The 20683-nt window shown below is 36.7% G+C and overlaps 1 protein-coding gene across 1 annotated transcript in view; it reads right to left on the reverse strand.

Annotated features, from left to right (window-relative positions):
• The window catches only part of AQR (aquarius intron-binding spliceosomal factor), a 106286-nt gene that overhangs the window by 51322 nt on the left and 34281 nt on the right, over positions 1 to 20683 (reverse strand). Inside the window, exons 12-17 of the mRNA XM_043986744.1 lie at positions 17911 to 18024; positions 17326 to 17429; positions 14327 to 14429; positions 11050 to 11170; positions 8159 to 8300; positions 5134 to 5312 (exon numbers count right to left, since the gene is read on the reverse strand). Of these exons, the coding sequence (XP_043842679.1) occupies positions 5134 to 5312; positions 8159 to 8300; positions 11050 to 11170; positions 14327 to 14429; positions 17326 to 17429; positions 17911 to 18024 (763 nt within the window). The remainder of the gene's footprint in view (positions 1 to 5133; positions 5313 to 8158; positions 8301 to 11049; positions 11171 to 14326; positions 14430 to 17325; positions 17430 to 17910; positions 18025 to 20683) is intronic.

Below are 20683 nucleotides of genomic sequence, written 5' to 3' on the forward strand. Positions count from 1 at the left end.
GTATGTGAAAACAAGGCTACCCTAAATCGAAGTATTGTTTTGGAAGCATGTCAAATGTGAATTAAAATGTGGATAAAGCTAAAAATACAAAAGCCATTCCAGAAAACTGATTTCACTGTTGTTTGCTTCTCAAAAAGAATTTAAAGTCTCTTCCTTTATAATGAAGCAAGAAGAGGGGCCTGAATTTTGGATCCTGCTCTGCTCTTAACTTGCAGTGTGACTGTCCACATCATTAGTATCATAGACAAAGTCTTAAGATTAGAAGGAAGATGATGGATTCCATCTAACACAGTAGTCCCTCATAAAGCATCCATCAATCAACCAACCAACATTTACTAAGAGCCTACTAGGAGCCAGGCACTGTGCTTAGAACTACAGATTCAGACACAAAAAAATGAAATAATCTAACAGATACAACCTCTGAGACCAAGAGTACAAACCTGCAAGGCTACTCTTTTTTGGAACAGCTCTAAGTATTTACAAAATTTTTCCTTCTGATAAACCAAAATCAGCTACTCTTTGAACTTCAACCTATTTAATGGTACTTGTTTTTCCTGACGGAATTTCAGCCCATCCATTGTTTTCTCCATCTAAAAAGTAGAAGTGCTAACATCTACCTCTTGTCCTCTTCAAAAGAATTTTTTTAAACCTTGTTATAAAAATCTTCAAAACTATCTCTTTTGGGGGGGGGGGGAGGCAATTGGGCTTAAGTGACTTGCCTAGGGTCACACAGCTAGTAAGTGTCAAGTGTCTGAGAGCAGATTTGAACTCAGGTCCTCCTGACTCCAGGGTTGGTGCTTTATCCACTGCACTACCTAGCTGCCCCCCTTTATTTTTATTGTGTATGCATGCATGCCTGTGCACACGCACATATACACACACATCATTACAAGTTATATACTTGTGAGTCAGGGGAGGGAAGAATACAAAAATACACACATGCATGCACACACCAATTTTCATGATTTCCTACCAACAAAACAAAGTATAAAACTATGTGATGATGTCTTGTGAAGCGTATAGACTCAAGTACTATATCCTAGGCCCACTTGATTATACAGTCTAATACAAAAAAACCATTACACTCTCCCCTCCTTTAAAAAAATAATCTGGGGGGCAGCTAGGTGTCACAGTGGATAGAACACAGGACCTGGATTCAGAAGGACCCGAGTTCAAATCCAGCCTCAGACACTTATTAGCTGTGTGACCCTGGGCAAGTCACTTAACCTCCATGACCCTGCCGTGTCCCGTCCCCCCCCCCCCCAAATCTGAAGTACTTCTTTGGAGTGATCTCATCAATGTGGACATTCCAACTCCAAAAGTATAGAGCCTAACTCATCCTAATGTCATTCTGCATAACATTTGTGCATGTCTTGCCATAAATTCCCCACAGCAGATTCATCGCACTGGCTGGGAATCTCCCTGTAGGCCTCTGAGCATTATATAGCCACTTGCCAGATGGCTCCATGTTATGGTGTCTGGGCTCCAGGCTCTATTTCCATCTGGAACTGAAGGTCCCAAGCCCTATGATCCTGGGCTCTTACCTTAACCTGCCTGGTCTCAGGACCATCAAGTCACTTCTTGGTCTTCTCTGTGACATGCTACCCCCCATATAACCCAACCCCATTCTAGCTGAGAATGATATTCAAAACAGCACTGCCATTCCTAATGACATGCCAATCAAGTGTCCTATGATTGCAATCACCATCCACTCTGACTTCCCTATTACCACTCACTCCCCTACCTGTTGTTTTCCCCTCTTAACAATGTTAAGTTCCCTTTAGAGAGACTGTCTTGCTTACTTATATTTTCATCCCCAGCACTTAGCACAGTGCCCAGCACATGGTAAGCACTTAACAAATGCCTTCATTCATTTACTCATGTACCAGTAGAGTTTTCAGGCTGTCTGTTACCCCTTGCTCTAATTATATGATCAGTCGAATTTCTTATTTGATCACATATCTCTTTGATGATTTACATGGATTGTGTACCATTAGATGCTGCCCCATTAATTATACCTTGATGTCAACAGCAGACTCATTATACCGTCTGATCCACAAGTATGGCCATAGGTGTAAATAATTCTTTAAACAATGCTTTTTAGTTTGGACTCCATATTTTTCCATTTATCCTTTTAAAAGATAACATTATGACTAATTGCATCTATTGTATGAGGACCAGCTCTGTTTGCCTCTTAGTGGTGAATAATTTGGCCATGGAAACTCATGAAACAACACACAAAGCAGATCTACATCATGATGGCAGCAGAGTAGTAGAAAGAGGAAGAAATGGTACTAAGAATTAGATGCTTTAGACTTTCTACAGATACCAAGTAAATTACTGTTATTTACTCACAGAATCTCAGAGTTATAAGGAACCCTAGAGGCTCCCTAGTCCCATCCAGATCTGAACAAGCCATAGCTCTCTTCAACATCCAATGTGTTTATCTAGCTTTTGGCTGACGATCACTAGTGAAGGGGAAGCAACTATTTTCTAAGGAAGGCTACTGAGGGGAAGAGAGAGTATTGAATAGTTTTAATTGTTAGGAAGTTTTTTTCTTTTATCTAGTTGAAGTTTGCCTCTCCACCAAATGTACTATTATTCCGATTTCTGTCCAAAAAACCAAATCTAATCTTTTTTTTTTCTACATAATAGTCTTTTCAAATAAATATTCGTTGAAAGCTATCATGTTCCCCCTAATTCAGATGCCAAGTCTGGATCTGAGTCCTGAAGGAAAGGCCTAGCACCACTCCAACATGGGTCTCGAGTCAAGACTTGTTACCACACTAACCTCTGACATAAATGACCATGGGCAAATTACTTAACCCTGCTGAGTCTTAGTTTTTTTAGCCCATTTTATAGGGTTGTTGTGAGGATCAAATGAGATAATGTAAATAAGGAGCTCTGAAAACCTTAAACATTTGTTTCCAATTTCTAAGTAATTCCTTGTCCATGACCAAAAATTTCCCTCTAATATATGATGACTCAACTGCTAAATACTCTTTGGTGTAGAATTTAGTGTAGAATTTAGTGTAGAACTGTCTACATGTTTATTTACTCCATCAGAGAACTCAAGTAGATTAGTCAATACTAATACTTTTATTCCTTTCCCTATACTCACAAAGTGATAATGTTCAATTAACTATTCAATGATCCTGTGTTTCATTATAAATTCCAGAAGTTTGCTCCAAATAAGAAGATATCTCAATAATATAGTTTTAGGATCTACTTTTGGATCCTTTGCCTAGATAGGAGTCACTATGGTGACAATATGTCAGACCTCTGACATAACGATTAATTGTAATGACACATTTTCACCAACAGTTCCACAACAAGAGGCAAAGTGACCAGGTAAAAAAAGTGATGACTTTTGGAATAAGAACTTCAGTGCAAATCCCAAGCTTGGCCACTCGCTACTTTCCTAAACCTTAGGATTCTTCTCTGGAAAATGAAGGGGTTGGAATTGAGACAACCATGAATGTCTTTTATAGCTATAAATCTATGATCCACTACTAATTGTTTCCTCAAGTTCCTTCAAAAATCTTAGAACATTTTTGGTTAATCCCTCATCATACTATTGTCATCAAGGGGTCAGCAACTTTTCAAAAGTATTTTGCCAAACGTTCTTTCTTTTTCTTTTTCTTTTTTTGGGGGGTGGGGCAATGAGGGTTAAGTGACTTTCCCAAGGTCACACAGCTAGTAAGTGTCAAGTGTCTGAGGCCGGATTTGAACTCAGGTCCTCCTGAATCCAGGGCCAGTGATCAACCACTGCACCACCTAGCTGCCCCCAAACTTTCTAATCCATCATTTTACACCTTCCTCTCCTTTCCTTTAATTTTGACATAATAAAAAATTTCAACAAAACACCCTCCCCTCTTGAATCCTTTGCCTCTTTTCTTTAGATGGCCCCCACCATGGGTCAGTCAGCCCCACTGATCACCTTCATTCTTACTTAATGAAATCAAACTGACTGGGCCAACTACCATGCTCTTTATCCTCATCTAGGCCCTCATAACTGCAATGCCATCTTTTATACATCTCTGAATATTTGCTGATCACATTTTACAGAGAGGAATAATCTAAAGCTTTTTTCTTAATCCCTTGATTCCAATTTTATCTCCCCTCTTTCATGCATCATTAGACAACAATTTTACAAGCCCACTGAGAACAGCTATATGATTGGATGGAGATGTCCTCATCTCCAATTGCTCTACAATACAAAATTTCTCCATGAGTTCAATCTCTTCCTTTTCTCTAGCCTCAGGGAATGAATTGGCATTGCTCCTGACCAGGGCTCACCCTTTTATTTGTGCCCTAGATGCCCTTCTCTCTTTTAGGATGATACTTAACAACCTCATTTTCATCTTCTACCTCTCCTCATCTGGCTCCTCATCCTCCACCCAAATACAATTGTAGATCTCCTCTGACCTTAAAAGACAAAAATACTTTGCTTTTCTCAACCACTTTAAGCTATTATCCTTTATCTCCTCTCCCCTTCCCTACGAGATTTCTGGAATAAGTACCCTCCATTTGTTTCCACTTGCCTTTTACTCACTAATGATTTAACTAATACAATCTAGCTTCCATACCCACTGGTTCAATGAAACTGCTCTTTGAGGTCACTAATACCCACTTAGCTGTTGAAGTCAATGGCTTTTTCTTAGTTCTCTTCTTCCTATCTCTTTCTTCATAATGATCCCTTCCATTGACTTCTGTGACACTGCTCTCTTAGTCCTTCTGTCTAATCACTTCTCTCTATCTTTCCTCTAGTTTACCTTCCTCAAACCACAACATAGCACCATACACTAACTCTTGGGCTATTTCCTAAAGGGGCTGTTTATATTGATCTATAAACAAAGACCAAAAACAATTTATAGGTTCAAATAAACCCAGATATCATTTATAGATCCAAAATAAATTATGAGGTCTGATCTTGGGTGTTTTAGGATAGCAGTAAGTAGAAACAATTAAAACCCTGAAAACAAGTGTTCTCTATCTAGGAAAGAATAACATTACATTTGATAAAAGTGTTTTGCCCTTATTGTGAGACATACAATATCCTCCTTAGTGAAAAAAAGTTGCATTACCACTTGAAAGGTGAAAGTCAACTTCAGTGTTTAAAAATAAAGATACCTTGCCATTCATCTTTGATTTGGTCTCTGACATTCAAATTGATGGTAACATCTGCACGCACCCGGGTTGGCCAATTTTCACCAATGTTGGGTTTGGCAACTTCAACTACAGTGAAAGCCACAATGGGCTGAGCCATTCGAGCCCAACCACCAAACACCACACCTCCATACTCGGACTGCCTGAAAAGCAAGAGGTTGAAATGATTAATTACACTGGCAACAGTCATACAGAACTTAACTTTTTCTGAACTCCTAGAGTAGTAAAACAAATTATGACCATCACAGTCTTAATCCTGAGTATAAAACATTTCATAAAATTTCTCATCTCAGTCTAAGTATCTTCCACTGTGCTATTGCTTTCATTATCATAATAAGCTTCAAAAGGAAATGTTTAAGAAAAAGGAGAAAAAAGCAATATGAGGAGAAAAACCCTTCTATGTAAGAAAGGGTGTTCATAGAAGTGAGTCATAATATTGTTAAAGGAAATAAACCAATAAGACAATGTGTGTGAATTTCTCCTTTATTTAATGCCAAATAAACTTCTATTTAAGAAATGTCATTAAGTTCTTAAACATTTTAAATGGGTACTAATAATACTCAGAATCAAAGAACTGAATAGCAAGGTAACAACTTTTTTCCGTTGCTTCTATTCTTTATTGACAATGGAAGCTATAATGTAAAATCTGCAGAAGCCCCTTCTTCAGTAAGAAAAGGGTGACCAACAATGACATGCTCAAGAACATAGAAAACCTGTGCCCTTAGTGTCATCAACAGTAATAGTGATCCTTTAAAAGTACAAAGCCATAACACCAAAGGGGGGGGGGCAGTGCTCAGGAATGAAAAATTATCTCTGGGATCCAATAACAACACTGGTGTCTAAGAAAATTTCTTAAGGACTAGTTCATAGAGTGCTTAAATACCAGTGGAACCACTCCCATATTCCCACTTTTAAAATGTGATGTTAAAAATAGAGATTTCTTATGATCCAGATTATCCTCCCTTGCTGGCTGAGCAGTCTCAAAACATGGTCTTTACAAGTGCCAGATATAAATATATTTTCCTAAGTTTCCATCTTCAATATTCATGAATATGAAAGGAGACTGGCACCATTAAATTTCATCATTTTTATAGAATTGTACTGGACAACCAGAATCAATGAGTTAAAATTCTCTTACAAATGTGAATGAATCCTCTTCAAAAGTATTATTTTCTTTGCCAATATAGTAATTATTTTAAAATAATATCTAAAACTCTCCTTGATTAATAGAACACAAGACTGGTGGATTTAAGCAAAAATTGAGTGAATCACTGACAAATTGTAATTTAAATTCAATGTCTGAAATATGCCTATGACTTGACTCAAAATCAGGACCCACCAGCTCACTACCGTGACATAAACTTGGGGAAGTTGCTCTACAGGAGGCTCAATATCCCCCTCCCCCCACCATCACATTAATAATGGGCAACAATTGCAGCAGCAAAACTGTGGGCAGGGAGCAACAGATCAAATGGGTATACAAATTTCCACTGCCAGCCGCATTTCTGCCTACTGACTCAACTGATTATTAAGTCAAAAATACTTTCCTTTAAATGCTATGCTTTATGGTCTCACCCAGAATAACTTTTCACACAATAATTAATGGAAAATATAAGGCTATGTATGAAGGGCAATAAGAGAAAAAACAGAATATGATCATAAATAGCATTTATATTATTATCATCAGAAAATAATGGAAGTTACTTGAATCAGTTTACAAGCAAACAAATTTAAGCTAAAGAGTGTTCTAGTATATACAAGGTATAATCTAATGAAGCTATTTCTATGTGAACTTGTGCACTCTCATGTTTATCGATAGGAATGTCAGTCATATTTAGGAAAGAGAACAGAAACTACTTATTCAGGGGATATATTGGGTGACAAGTAAATAACTTTATAAAATATTGTGCTATAAGAAATGACAAGCAGGATGATTTCAGAAAGGCCTAGAAAGACATATAAATTGATGTATAGTGAAGAGAGCAGAACCAAGAGAACATTGTGCACCGAGACTCCAATATTGTTTGATGAAGAACTGTGAATGACTTAATTATTCTCAATACAATGATCCAAGACAATCCCAAAGGACTATTGATGAAACATATGATCCACCTCCAAAGAAAGAACTGATATTGATGGAACACAGACTTAATTATTCTCAATACAATGATCCAAGACAATCCCAAAGGACTATTGATGAAACATATGATCTACCTCCAAAGAAAGAACTGATATTGATGGAACACAGACTAAAGCTGCTATTTTTCACTTTATTTCATTTTTTTCTTTTATTCAAGTTTTCATATACAAAATGACTAATATGGTAATGTTTTCCATAATCGTACAAAAAAAATGATGTCACACTTTACAAATTATAAATTTCGCTTTCAGGGTGGAAAAAAGTGGCACCTTAATTTACAAATTCCTTTGGAACAAATCTTTCTTTATATGAAATCAGCAGCATTTAAGTAAAGATAAAATCTTGATAAATCATATAAACCAGAGAATTTTATGTTAGCCATAGAAGAAAAGGCTTCTAACTTTGCTCAGCTGCTAAAGGCCTAGCCCCAAGAGCTATCGGCAATGTCGGAACACATACATGTCCCTTCATCACTGGAGTCACCTGCTCTAGTTCCATCTCTTGACTAGTCTCCTCCTTTCAGATCTTTCCACAGCCTTCACTACCCCTTTGCCCTCCAATTTTAACACTGCCCCCAAGTAAATGGAAGATGTGAATCTAAAGCAGTAAAACCTTAATTCTTTCTCTTCGTCCTAGGACTTTCAGATATGTCTTATATTTTCTGTAACCTGATACTTTATATAATGAATTTTTACAATATTGATTCATTCCTCCCACCTCCATCTGATACCTGAGAACTAATTCCTATGCTCCTATATCACTTCCAAATCTGGTTATGAAGTCAGTGTATAAGAAAAAATAGCACTGGAAGGGGTCCTCTTAGTTTAAAAGAAACGTCAATGTACTAACCAAGGCTTCATTCTGCTGACTCCATCCTCGATGTCCTGTCTTATTTCATAAGTTGACTCTAACCGGAACAGATTGAAGTTTCTTAGCAGGTAGTCATGAAGAGTCAAAAACTGCAAATTTAGCTTAGGAAGAGCCAGACAACCTAAAAGAGAAGACAAAAGGCATTGATGTATCTTCTGTTTTACTTCTTATAAAAATATCACTGATAACATAGCGCAAGACTTTGTTCATTTGTATGAAAGAAAAAGTGAATCTGACAGCCCTTAGGAATTACATGCAGAACAAAAAAAGAGTCTACAATTTACTGATTCTGTGAGTTACAGCCACCAGAAAATAGTAACTGGTTTACCATGAAAATTAACTTTGCTGATTTTATTGGTAGAGAGAACACTTCGATAACAAAACTCCCTTTTTCCAATGCAAAGCCATCCCTGTTCCTCACCTCAGGAGTTGTGTCTGGCCCAGAAAAGCTAAGGGATAAATGGGCAGCATGTTTCAGAGATGGCTCTAAACCTAGGTCATTCTGATTCTGAGGCTGGCCTTTTATCCAGTCTGCTTCACTGCCTCTCAGGAAAATGAGTACATTACAAAAAATTCTGTTTTTCAAGTGAGACTGACCTTTGAATATGGTTATAATCACTTAGAAACAGTTCCTGAACACCAATGGAGACCTATGGCCAGTAGAAAATTAGATGAGTTGACTTGCTGTAGTAGACTCGTCATACAGCTCTAAACTGACACAATTCCTTTCTTCTGAACACTTTTGTAGCTTTTAAGTTCCCCACTATCAACCATCTCTTGAATTAAGGCAAAAAAGTCTTTAGAACATTAAATGCTAAATGAATTCTAGTTCCCATCTAGCTAGCTAGCTAATTTGGAAAAGAAGCAACAATATGATCCAGGAACACAAATTCTCTAGAAATAAGACATATTTCAACTTTTAGATGATCCCGAATTAATGTTACAATAGCAATTTCATGCCTTTTCTGAAAGCTGCATAGATCTGTAAGTATACTGTGGGGGCAGCTAGGCGGTGCAGTTGATAGAGCACCGGCCCTGGATTCAGTAGGACCTGAGTTCAAATTTGACCTCAGACACTTGATACTTACTAGCTGTGTGACCCTGGGCAAGTCACTTAACCCCAACTGCCCAGCCCCCCCAAAAAAATTAAAAAAAAAAATACTGTAATTCCATGGCTGAAAAGAAGCTGAAGCTAACAATGGGTGCCAAGTGTAATAAAAGATTTGAAATTTTCATTTTACTGACTTGAGGATGATAAAAGAAAAGGACTGTTTAAAATTGACAAGATGAAGAGTACTTTTAGAAATGTGCTTTCAACTATATCAGAGGGTAAGGACAAAAACTAGTAATTTTAAGGAAAATAAACATTTCAGAACTTGCAAATCCAAATGAAGTGTTCCTTCTTCAAAGAAATCATCTTCAGAGCTTTATACTTGTCTAGCTGGCACTGTTTAAAATACTGATAAAATGCCTCCTTTGGAATTGTTAAGGGTTAAAATTCTAGCTAAACTGTCTAAAATATCTAATGAGTGGTCGCCAATCAATTACAAGCTTTAGCAAGAGTTAGACTTTTAAGCATTTATTAAGGAGAATAAGAATTTGGTAAAGAGAGAGAGAAAGGCCTAGATTCCTATCTATTAAAGGGAGAGCACATTTCTAGCTCCCTTCTCCGCCAGCGTCCTCAGGAAAAAGCCCCAGAGTCAGCGCCAGTCTCTTCCTTCCTCCTCCCACTAGTCCGCGTCATTTCCTCCCGCCAAAGAAAAGACTCCTGGTCTTGCCCTCAAAGACCTTCGCTTCATGGGCAGAACTCTTCTACAGTAAGTATCCAGCAGGTGGCGTTATTCCAATCGTTACAGAATTGACTTCAGAGCCTATGTCACATAGGATTCAAAGGCTCTATGAAAAAAGAAAAGGGCCTCAGAAATTATTCAGTCCTCCTTACTGTTAACTTTACAGAAAAAGGAATGAAGGCCCAGGGGGAAAAAAAAGACTTACACAAAAATAATAATGATGATGATGATAAGTGAAATTTATATAGCTCTTACTATGTGCCAGACATTGTGCTAAACATTTTACAATTATTATCTCATTTAATCCCCACAACCCTGAGAGGTAGGTGCTATTATTATTTCCACTTTACATATAAGGAAACTAAGGTTAAACAAATAAGTAGGAGACCAGATATTTTAACCTAAGTGTTTTGACTCTTAAGACCAGTGTTCTTTCAACTGTACCATGCCCTCAGAAGGGGCAAATCTTCATCCTTGGTGAATTTAATTTTTTTAAAAACTCTAAACAACACAAGCTAAGTCTGGCGAATAAGATGGCTGATCAAACTGGCTAATACCAACTTGGATTAAAAACAAAGCATACCTATAAAACAGCACATTCTCTTGCATGCCTTAAAAACCAGAGTTCCAAAAGCTATCTTGGACAATGAAAAATAAATCAAACATATTAAGTCTTCTCAGGATCATAGGCTACACCTAGAACTGACTTCAGAGGCCATCCTATCTAATCATCTCACTTTGTGGTTTAGGAAACTGAAGCCCAAGTTGGTTAAGTGACATGCCCAAGGCCACACAGTTGGGAAGCATCAGAGGTGGGACTTAAAAGCCAGATCCTCTGATTCCAGAGCCCATGCTAAGCTAATTGTTATGAAGAATTGAACTCATTTCAATATATGTTTGAGTAGCATTGTTAAAAGGCAAGTTAAATTTAATAAATATCTTAGTCTCACTGTATCAAGTACTTTCTAGTTGTCAGAGAGAATTATGAGAAGCAAAATAATTTTCTTGATTATTAAAATAAAACTCTATTTCTGGGTTCCATTTTTAAACCAAATCCCTCTACTTTTTCTTTGCACATACCTTCCCCAGAATAATATTCAGTTGGGACAATATTTTCATCCCAAATAATTTTCTCAGTTGGATACAAAGGCATCTGGTTAAGCTGCTGAATTTGAGAAATACGACGTTCATGACGGGATACCTATTTTTAAAAAAAGTATATTTGTTAATAAGAATCAATCCATTAGAAATCAAAGAAAAAAGGCTTTCATGTCTGTAAACCATTATAGAACTATGTAATATACAATATTTCATTTTTTCTCTTTTCAAATATATATAATTCTTTTAATCAAAAGTGAGAAATACATTAGTAACTTTTCAATATTTGAGATGAATTTTAAGATTATCAGGGTCTTTTTCTTCTTAATGAGTAAGACAGGGAAAAAAAATGAGTATTTAAAAATCAATCCCAAAGATTAAAATAAGTTGAGTCAAGAAACCTTTATTTGAAATCCATACTTATTTATCATTAAATGGCTTTATTAAAAATATTCTAGTCAGAACAATTCTATTTTCTCTTATGGAATGGAATCTACTACTGACAGCAACAGTTGTTAACAACTTAACTTAATATGGCAGACTTTAAAATATCAGTAAATAGCCAAAGTAATTTTTAGAAAGCAGTTAATGTGAAAAGAATGACTTGGCAATAGGAAGAGAATGAAGCAGTTTTGTTCCCCAAGATCATATTACCCCCATCTGAGACAATATATCAATAGCAAAACATTTTACATGTGTTTAATATACTTTTACTTTACAAAAAAACTATACTAAGGATTTAAAAACCCTTCAAGGAATTCTACCAAGAGTAGCTTAAACACCTGCCACAAAGGCTTAAACATTTGTCACTGAATCATTAGACAGTTTTTTGGAACTAACATAAAAATTAGCTCTGTCTTCTTGAGGAACTCAATATATTAGTTTTCTCCTGAAATAAAAATTGTTAAAAAGTTACATTAAAATTGCTAGCTTGGAACCAATTTCTCCATTATTTTGGGGGGGAGGGTGGGGGGGTGGCTGGCAAGTTTATTGAATGGGTGTTGCAGTGAACTCCAAGCTCAGTACAAGAAGCAAAATGATAAACAAAGTAAGAGCTGTTCCTGAGACCCACCCAAGAAGGGTAACCCCCTACCTCCATGGGGAGGCTTCCCAAAGCCCCTTCCAACCCCAGCTTCTCCAGGGAGAGATTGTCAGGAAAAACTAAGCCTACTTCCAAACTGTCCAAAGAAGACAGCCCTTCAGACCATGGGGGTCACAATTTCTCACAGCAAGTGGGTGACCATAAAATCTTAGGTTGAAAAGACCCTTAAGTGGTCATGTGGTTCAATGTCTTACTCCATGTAGGATCAACAACAATATATATTCCTGACAGGGAGTCATCTAGCATCTGCCTGAATACTCCAAATTATAGGAAATTTACTACCTCACAAAGTACCCAATTTCATTTTTGGTCAGCTCTACATGTTGAGATGTTTATGCTTTTCCTGACCTGATATTTTATGTGTCCTTATAGTGTAAATCCACTGGTCCTAGTTCTCTCTCTCTGGAACTCAACATAAAGTCTAATCTCTCTTCCATATGACCAAAAAACAAAACAAAACAAAAAAAACCCCTTCAAATAGTTAAAGACAGCTATCAAGTCACTATCTTACTTTTTCTTTCTCCTCCCCTCTCCCATAATTCTCTTCTAAAGACTAAACTTGAGTTCCTTCAAATATTTCTTAAAACAAGGTTTTGAGAAACCTCACTATCCTAATCACCTTCCTTTGAAGGTGGAACCTGGACCCTTTGAATATGGTACCCCAGAACTACCCTGATTCTGTACAAAATACTTTTATGATAGTCCACTTCCATTGAAGTTCTCTGCCCCAGTATCTCCTTGGGTGATGGAGGTGAACCTGAGTTATTAATGTGCTAACAAAGAGTAAGTTCTCCCATGTCCTACAAAGATGAAAAAGCTTAGAATATAGGATTATAGATAAGGAAAGATTCATTGCCAAAAAATTTGGCACCCATACCAATGAAGTCACAAACCTTTTTTTTTTTTTTAGTGAGGCAATTGGGGTTAAGTGACTTGCCCAGGGTCACACAGCTAGTAAGTGTTAAGTGTCTGAGGCCGGATTTGAACTCAGGTACTCTTGACTCCAGGGCCGGTGCTCTATCCACTGTGCCACCTAGCTGCCCCAGTCACAAACCTTTTGAAATAGTGAAGAATTTAGTTTAAAATTTGATTAAATTTTTAGACAATTATTTTACAATGCTGACTCATTCTAGGCTTATAAAGATGAATGAGGTTTCATCTTGAGTTCTCATAAAGAATGGTAGCATCACTAACAGAAATAGGAAAATTAGGAAGAATGAATTTAGGGAAAGGCTCAGTTTTTTATATATTGAGGTTAAAGTATTAGTGGAAATATCTAGATGAAGATACCAAGAAGGCAGGAGAGGAGAAAAAAACAGGATATTGTGTAAAAGGACAGGGCTAGGGGGCAGCTAGGTGGCACAGTGGATAAAGCATTGACCCTGGATTCAGGAGAACCTGAGTTCAAATCCAGCCTCAGACACTTGACACTTACTAGCTGTGTGACCCTGGGCAAGTCACTTAACCCTCATTGCCCCGCCCCCCCATCCCCAAAAGAAGACAGGGCTGGAGTCCTGTAATGTTATCACTAAAAACTTCCTTCAAGGTTAACAATAATTCATTACTCAAGATACTTTAAGTATAGCTATAAACTCATTCAGCTGTGTCATTAATCTGTCTATCATTAACCTCCATCCTGTCCACAAGATTATCAATGAAGACTTTGTCAAATGCATTGATGAAATCCACACTATTTCTACAGCATTAACCTAATCTACAAGTCTATTAACCCTACCAAAAAATAAAAATAAAAAAAGGAAGTTTAATTAGACATAACTTATGCTTAGTAAAACTGAGGTAGGCTGGTAATAATCACTTCATTTTTAAATGTTCATAAACTCTATCTGTACATGCCATGTAGCAGTTTAAAGAGGTGATTGGGTAGATAATGAATAAATGAATGAATGAAAAACCTGTTTATTGAGCATTCCTTTAAGATAAGCACTGTACCAAATTAATAATGCTGAAATTTCAGAAAGGTTATAAATTACTAGCTTTATATTTAGCTTATCTAATTATTGCTAATAATTTCATTAGCTCAACATCTGCAAGAGAATCAAAAATAAAAGAAAAAAGACTTGAGCCATTATTTTAAAATATAATTTACAAATTATATATATTTATATGTGTGTGTGTGTGTATGTATATAAAACTTACCAGCAATTCCAGAAGAAATTCCTTGTCAAAAGTTGTGTCTTCCTTTTCAGGGAGGGCAGGCAATAAGCAGAGATATGATGCCACCTGGTGGAGTGTGTTTGAACTGCAACATACAAGCATAAAATATGGTAATCATTATGTATTGTGCTTAAAATGCGAAGAATGCATATTGCCCAGATTATGACATGCTGATATATGGGCAGCCCCTTCACTTAATTCATTAATTCATACATGTTAGACAGTCACTGAACACTGACAATGGTCTGTTGGTAGAACTGAATACCAGTAAAGGAAGGTTTGGACTGCACTTAGAAAAATACAAAGAGCTTTCAATAATCCCACATTCTCCCTTGCTGCAAGAGCCTAATATTCTCCTGGTGATGTTACAGGGGTGAAAATAATGGAACAGCATGCTTTCTGAAGAATGAAAATTATAGGTAGCCCAAAGGAATAACGCATGGTGAACAGTAAGTATAAACAAGTTGTGGCATATTGTTGGGTGCTTTGCCTCAAAGACCATTATACATGGAAACTTGGATCATGGTAACAAGAAAACTCTTTTAAGGGATTAAGATAAAATCATGAACAAAGATAGCAATATCTAAATATGAAGCTGATGATAAAGGGTATCTGCCCAGTGAAGAGGACAGGAACTATACAAATGCATGACAATTACTATGTCCAATAGAGAGCAAACAATAACAGAGGTAAGACATGGAGGACCAATGACAAAGTGATATTTGGGTAGGAATAAGGTGCAGTGCTATCAAGCTCTACCAGTAGGAAGTGCTGTCAACAGGAAAGGAGTAGAAATAAGGCTATAGAACTATGAGCTGATCCCCATAGTTTTTTTTTCTTTTTTTTTTTTGGTGAGGCAATTCGGGTTAAGTGACTTGCCCAGGGTCACACAGCTAGTCAAGTGTCTGAGGCCGGATTTTAACTCAGGTCCTCCTGAATCCAGGGCCGATGCTCTATCCACTGCGCCACCTAGCTGCCCCTGATCCCCATAGCTTTTTGCAAGAGCTACTCTGAAATCAATAAATGTGTAAATATCTGAGCATTTCAATGTTACTCTATAAATCTGGATCTCTTACACGACATGGTATAGAGGTCATATCAAAAATGGATCCTAGAGCTAACAAATATAAACAGTGTCTTGTGTCTAAGATGTAGCATAAAAGACACCATCAAATCACAGATGTGCAAGAGGAGATGGGCTGCTCATGTATTGAGAACAAGGGAGAGTAGAGGAAAAGCCAAAATGTTTCAAGAGTAAATCCTCCATGGCATAGTTGTGGACATGCACGAATAAATCCCATAGAATAAAAAGTACAGATGATGAAAGGGCTTCAGTCTGCATTGGTGATAAGATTACAGTAGTCTTAATCCTGAAGAAAAAGTACAAAAGACATTCTGAGAGAAGAGCTTTAGTTAGGAACTAAGCAACACTCACCAATACCTATTTTATATCTCTAAAATTAGGAAAAATCCCTATCTTAAGGCAGGCAATGAGGTAGTGGAAGGAACACTGGCTCTAATATTGCCAGGATGTTTGGGTTCAAATCCTTCCTCTACCATTCACTACTTCTGTCATGTTGTGCAAGGCCCTTAGCCTGCCTTAACCTCAGTTTCTTCATTGGTAAAATGTTAAGGGTGGGGCAGCTAGGTGACGCAGTGGATAGAGCACCAGCCCTGGATTCAGGAGGACCTGAGTTCAAATGTGACCTCAGACACTTGACACTTACTAGCTATGCGACCCTGGGCAAGTCACTTATCCCTCATTGCCCTGCCCCCCCAAAAAAAATAGTTGGGGTTAGATTAGATGGTTTCTGCAGTAACTTGCAGCTCTAAATCTATTATCCTATGCCCACTCTCCTGAGGGGGGATGTAAGGAGCAAAAATAAACATATCTACAAACTGGAAAGCATCAAACAAATATGTTTAAAAGGCAACTTAAATGAATATTGGTGCTTTTGATATCATTAAATATTGGACTTGAAAAATAGAAAAATAAAAAAACAGTCTTACTAATGTTTATTTCTAAATAATCATGTATTCAAAAAGCAAATCTCTTACTATCTTAAATACACTCTATGTCTAATTCACATCTGAACATCAAAACCACAAAATTCCTTCTTTCATTTTAAATGGCCAATGACCAAAACCAAATTTTCTCCAGAATTCATGACTAAAAGCAGGAATATTTTTACAGGTAGCTAATAACTGCCTGAGGATATTATAGTGATCATCTGTTTGCAAGCATTGAAAATTCAGTATGTTATATCTTTATCAACCTCAATGAATATTTGTCCTATGTCTAGAGTGTATACAGCACAGGTTTCACAAAAACACAAATGACATAAGTTCCAGTTTACTGTCTGTGACCCCTATCTTGTGGAGAGCATAAAGCCTGGAAAACTCTACCTTACAGTTAGGAGACAGAAAAAAAGGATAATAAAAAAATTCCCACAAAACAGGAATAATGTATAATCTTAACCTAAATGAAATGAAAATACAATCTTGGAACAAGAGATGTCACTAACTGTAGAAGTGAAAGACTGATTCCAAATAAAAAAGCAGGAACCTAAAGTGATATTAGTATAATCTTAACAATGGTTCCGCACATCCTAGGAGCTTAATAAATGTTAGCAAAATCAATGAAAATAAGAAATTAAAGGGGGCAGCTAGGTGGCGCAGTGGTAAAGCACCAGCCCTAGATTCAGGAGTACCTGAGTTCAATTCCGGCCTCAGACACTTGACACTTACTAGCTGTGTGACCCTGGGCAAGTCACTTAACCCCCATTGCCCTGCAAAAAAATAATTAAATAAATGAATAGATAGATAGATAGATAGATAGATAGATAGATAGATAGATAGATAGATAGATAGATAGAAAGAAAGAAAATAAGAAATTAAAAGCAGTAAAATACAATTAAAATTTAGGCACAAAAGCATAACAACTATATTACATAAAAAACCATTCTCTTTCTTTAACTTACCTAAGAGGTCCAAAAAACTTTAATAAAGATTCACGAGTATCCACTGCTGCCACATTTGAAAGGGCAAAATCATACAATTCAGGGAAATGTGCAAAAGCAGCTCTCTAGAAAAACACCAACAGAAATCCCAACAATTTTAATATATTGATAACATTTACTCTCAAAAGTTCACCATTTCCATACTTAAGTAAAACGAAATGCATAGCAAGAAAATTAAACTACAGAGAGTGACAGTATCTTTAAATAACCAAACAGTTCAATTTAGTTATTTATGAAAGGTAAGAGCATACATTATATACACATTTTATCATTACAAATATATATAAATTTTATCTTTAAAAAAAAGTGTTTCCTAAGATTTAGAGAGGAGGGAATGATGAAGCTTCACCTGTAAGAAAAATCACTGCCTTTTTCTTTACACATCAAAATTAGAAATATCAAAGGTTCAGGCGGCCCTTAAATTGCTGGCAAGGTAATTGTTTCCCCCTTAATATTGCAAGCAAGAAACCTACCCAAATTTTAGAGCTATGACCCAAGCTTAACTATCTAGGGCATATACATGTGGAGCTAATGCACTAAAATTACCTGTAAGGAAGTAATTCTATCATAGTGAATTGTTGTCATCTCGTTTTCTGTCAAAGCATTCCCAGTTTGGTCATTAATTTCAAAACCAGTGTAGAATTTAAGCACATCCAAAAGCTGAAATGAGACATTTAAATTAATGAACTGTGTGATCAGAACATATGGCAAAAGCAAAAACTAACATTATGCCTTCTGTGAACAGCATTCCCCATCACAAAGTCCATATATATAGCCTTGGGGAATACCTACACTTTGAAGAAATCCACTGAAATCAACACTCAAAAATAAAACTAAAACATGTTCCAGACTGAAAAGTAGCTTGTGACCAGCTTTACAAACAATTGAATGAAAGCATTGCTAATGGTCCATTTAATCTGCATATTCAATTCTCCATGTAAGAAATTCTAAAACTGGAATAATAAAATTGAGACTTTAAATTCCTGAAACCAAACAGTTCTAAATTTCAATGAAAGAAAGTTTCTAAAAATATAACACTAAAGAGTACCACTGGGTCCACTTACTCTGACCAGAACTACGAAAGGACTTTGCTGATTGATGGTTATGAGATGTCCAAATGGAAATTTCTCTCCTACTTGGCGATGCTTAAAGTGCTATATTAGCAGTGGCCTGGCAGGGATGGGCATTATCTTAGATTCTATGTGGTTCATTCCTCACCTCAAGCCACTGACTGAAGCCTGACTAGTTTCTGTGGCTCATGGAACATTCCTCTGCACTTTCACTGATAGAAACAACAAAAGAGTTGTACTACATAATGATGACACATACTAGGTCCAAGACAGAGCTTTTATTCAGTTGTACAGTATGGCAGCTCATGAGTCTGTAGCAGGTTATCACATGGCAATTTTTTTTTTTGGCATTTTTTTGGCAATTTTTTTTTTTGGCGGGTCAATGAAGGTTAAACAACTTGCTCAGGGTCACACAGCTAGTAAGTGTCAAATATCTGAGGCTGGATTTGAACTCAGGTCCTCCTGAATCCAGAGCCAGTACTTTGTCCACCCACTTCATTATCTAGCTGCCCCATCACATGGCAACTTAAATTAGAAAACATATCCCCTCAAAATCAGAAAAATTGGAAATGAATTAGATTTATGTTTCCAGAACACTCACATCATTGCCCACTTGTTTCTATATCAATACTATAAGAAGGAAAAATTTGGTGTTGATACAACCTTCTATCTTGTATAAAAAACACCAGAATATCAGGGGGTGAATCTCAATACTTCTCCTTCTGTCCTGAGAATGTATACCAATGCTCCCAGGTAATTTCATCACCAAAACAGTGGGAACAGAAGGGTATGGCAAAGGTCATTTGAAATTATTATTGTCTTCTGTATTCTCCTGTTGCACTATAATTAAATGAGGAATGGGAACAAAGATCCCAAATTAGAATGTAAATTAATAGGAAAATCCTATGCAATTTGCAGATATTCACTCTAGAGGGGAACCAAAGTGGATGGTGCTAGGTTTGGAGTCAGGAAGACCTAAGTTCAAATATGGCTCACAGAAATCTCTACTAGTGTCACCCTAGGCAGGTCACTTAACTTCGTTTGCCTCAGTTTCCTCACCTGTAAAATAAGGATAATAATAGCACCAACTCCTTTTGAGAGGATCAAACGAGATAACCATTTTAAAGCACTTAGCAAAGTTCCCAACATAAGCACTACATAAATGTTAGCTATTATTTTTGTGGTTGAGTCAGCATGTAAAGAGGGTATCTATTCTGTACGGTATGGGAGATTTTTCATTTTAAATAAAACTGAGAAGTATACCAATAAGATAAATATTTCAATAATTCAATGGACCTATGATCTTAGTGATTTGTATACCTCCAATGGTGCAGGATGTTTTATCATTTGGGGCAACTGTTATCCATGTCCTCCCAAAATCCTTTGCTGGGGGGCTACCTAGTATGTTAGCATCCTTCCTGTAAGTCTTTTTACATTACAAGGGTAACAAGGCAGCGTGCCAGCCACTCATCTTTACTCCTTGCTCTCAGTACATGACTAGTCTACCTCCTTTTTCTGGATATATGACTCCTGTATGAAATACTATAATTTGCTTTTCCAATGTGTATGTCTACATTGTTCTTAGGATGACCCATAATTCTGATTTGATTCAACAAGCATTTACAAACACCCTCTATGTGTCAAACACAGTGCTAGATAGCAGAGGTACAAAGACAAAAACAAAACAATCCTAGTATTCAAATTGGTTAAGTAAAGCATTTCTCCCATTGGAGAAATGATTCAGCAAAGGCTTCCTGTAGGAGATGACACTTAAGACAAGCCTTTAAAGGAGCTAGGGATTCCACAAAGCAAAGGTAAGTGATAGAAAATTTTATGTACAGGGGACAGCCTTCTGCAAAGCTCAGAAGCATTCCTGCTATCAAATCTTTAAAGGACTTTTTATAATTGTAACAAATAAGCACAATGAGATCTTGTACTCTCTTCACCATTGAGTCAAATGTGATGTGAAAGATATGATCTGCTAGAGAGTGTATTTTGAGAAAGTCTATTTTGTCCGTTCTCATATTTTCATTGAAGATGCCCTTGAAACATGTGCAGAACATTCTCATAAAAATTCCTTACAGATAAGAAAGGAGACATATAGACAAGCAATTACTAATGTCTTGGGGTTTTTTTAAGTTGTTTTTTTTGTTTCCTACCTTTTTTGGTAGTAATATTTTTCCCCAAGTTTTCAGACTCTTCTTTTAGCTATCGTGATACACAATACCACCCTCAATGAAGAAAATAAC

The sequence above is a fragment of the Dromiciops gliroides genome, chromosome 2, assembly GCF_019393635.1.
Source record: "Dromiciops gliroides isolate mDroGli1 chromosome 2, mDroGli1.pri, whole genome shotgun sequence".
In the NCBI taxonomy this organism is placed as follows: Eukaryota; Metazoa; Chordata; class Mammalia; order Microbiotheria; family Microbiotheriidae; genus Dromiciops; species Dromiciops gliroides.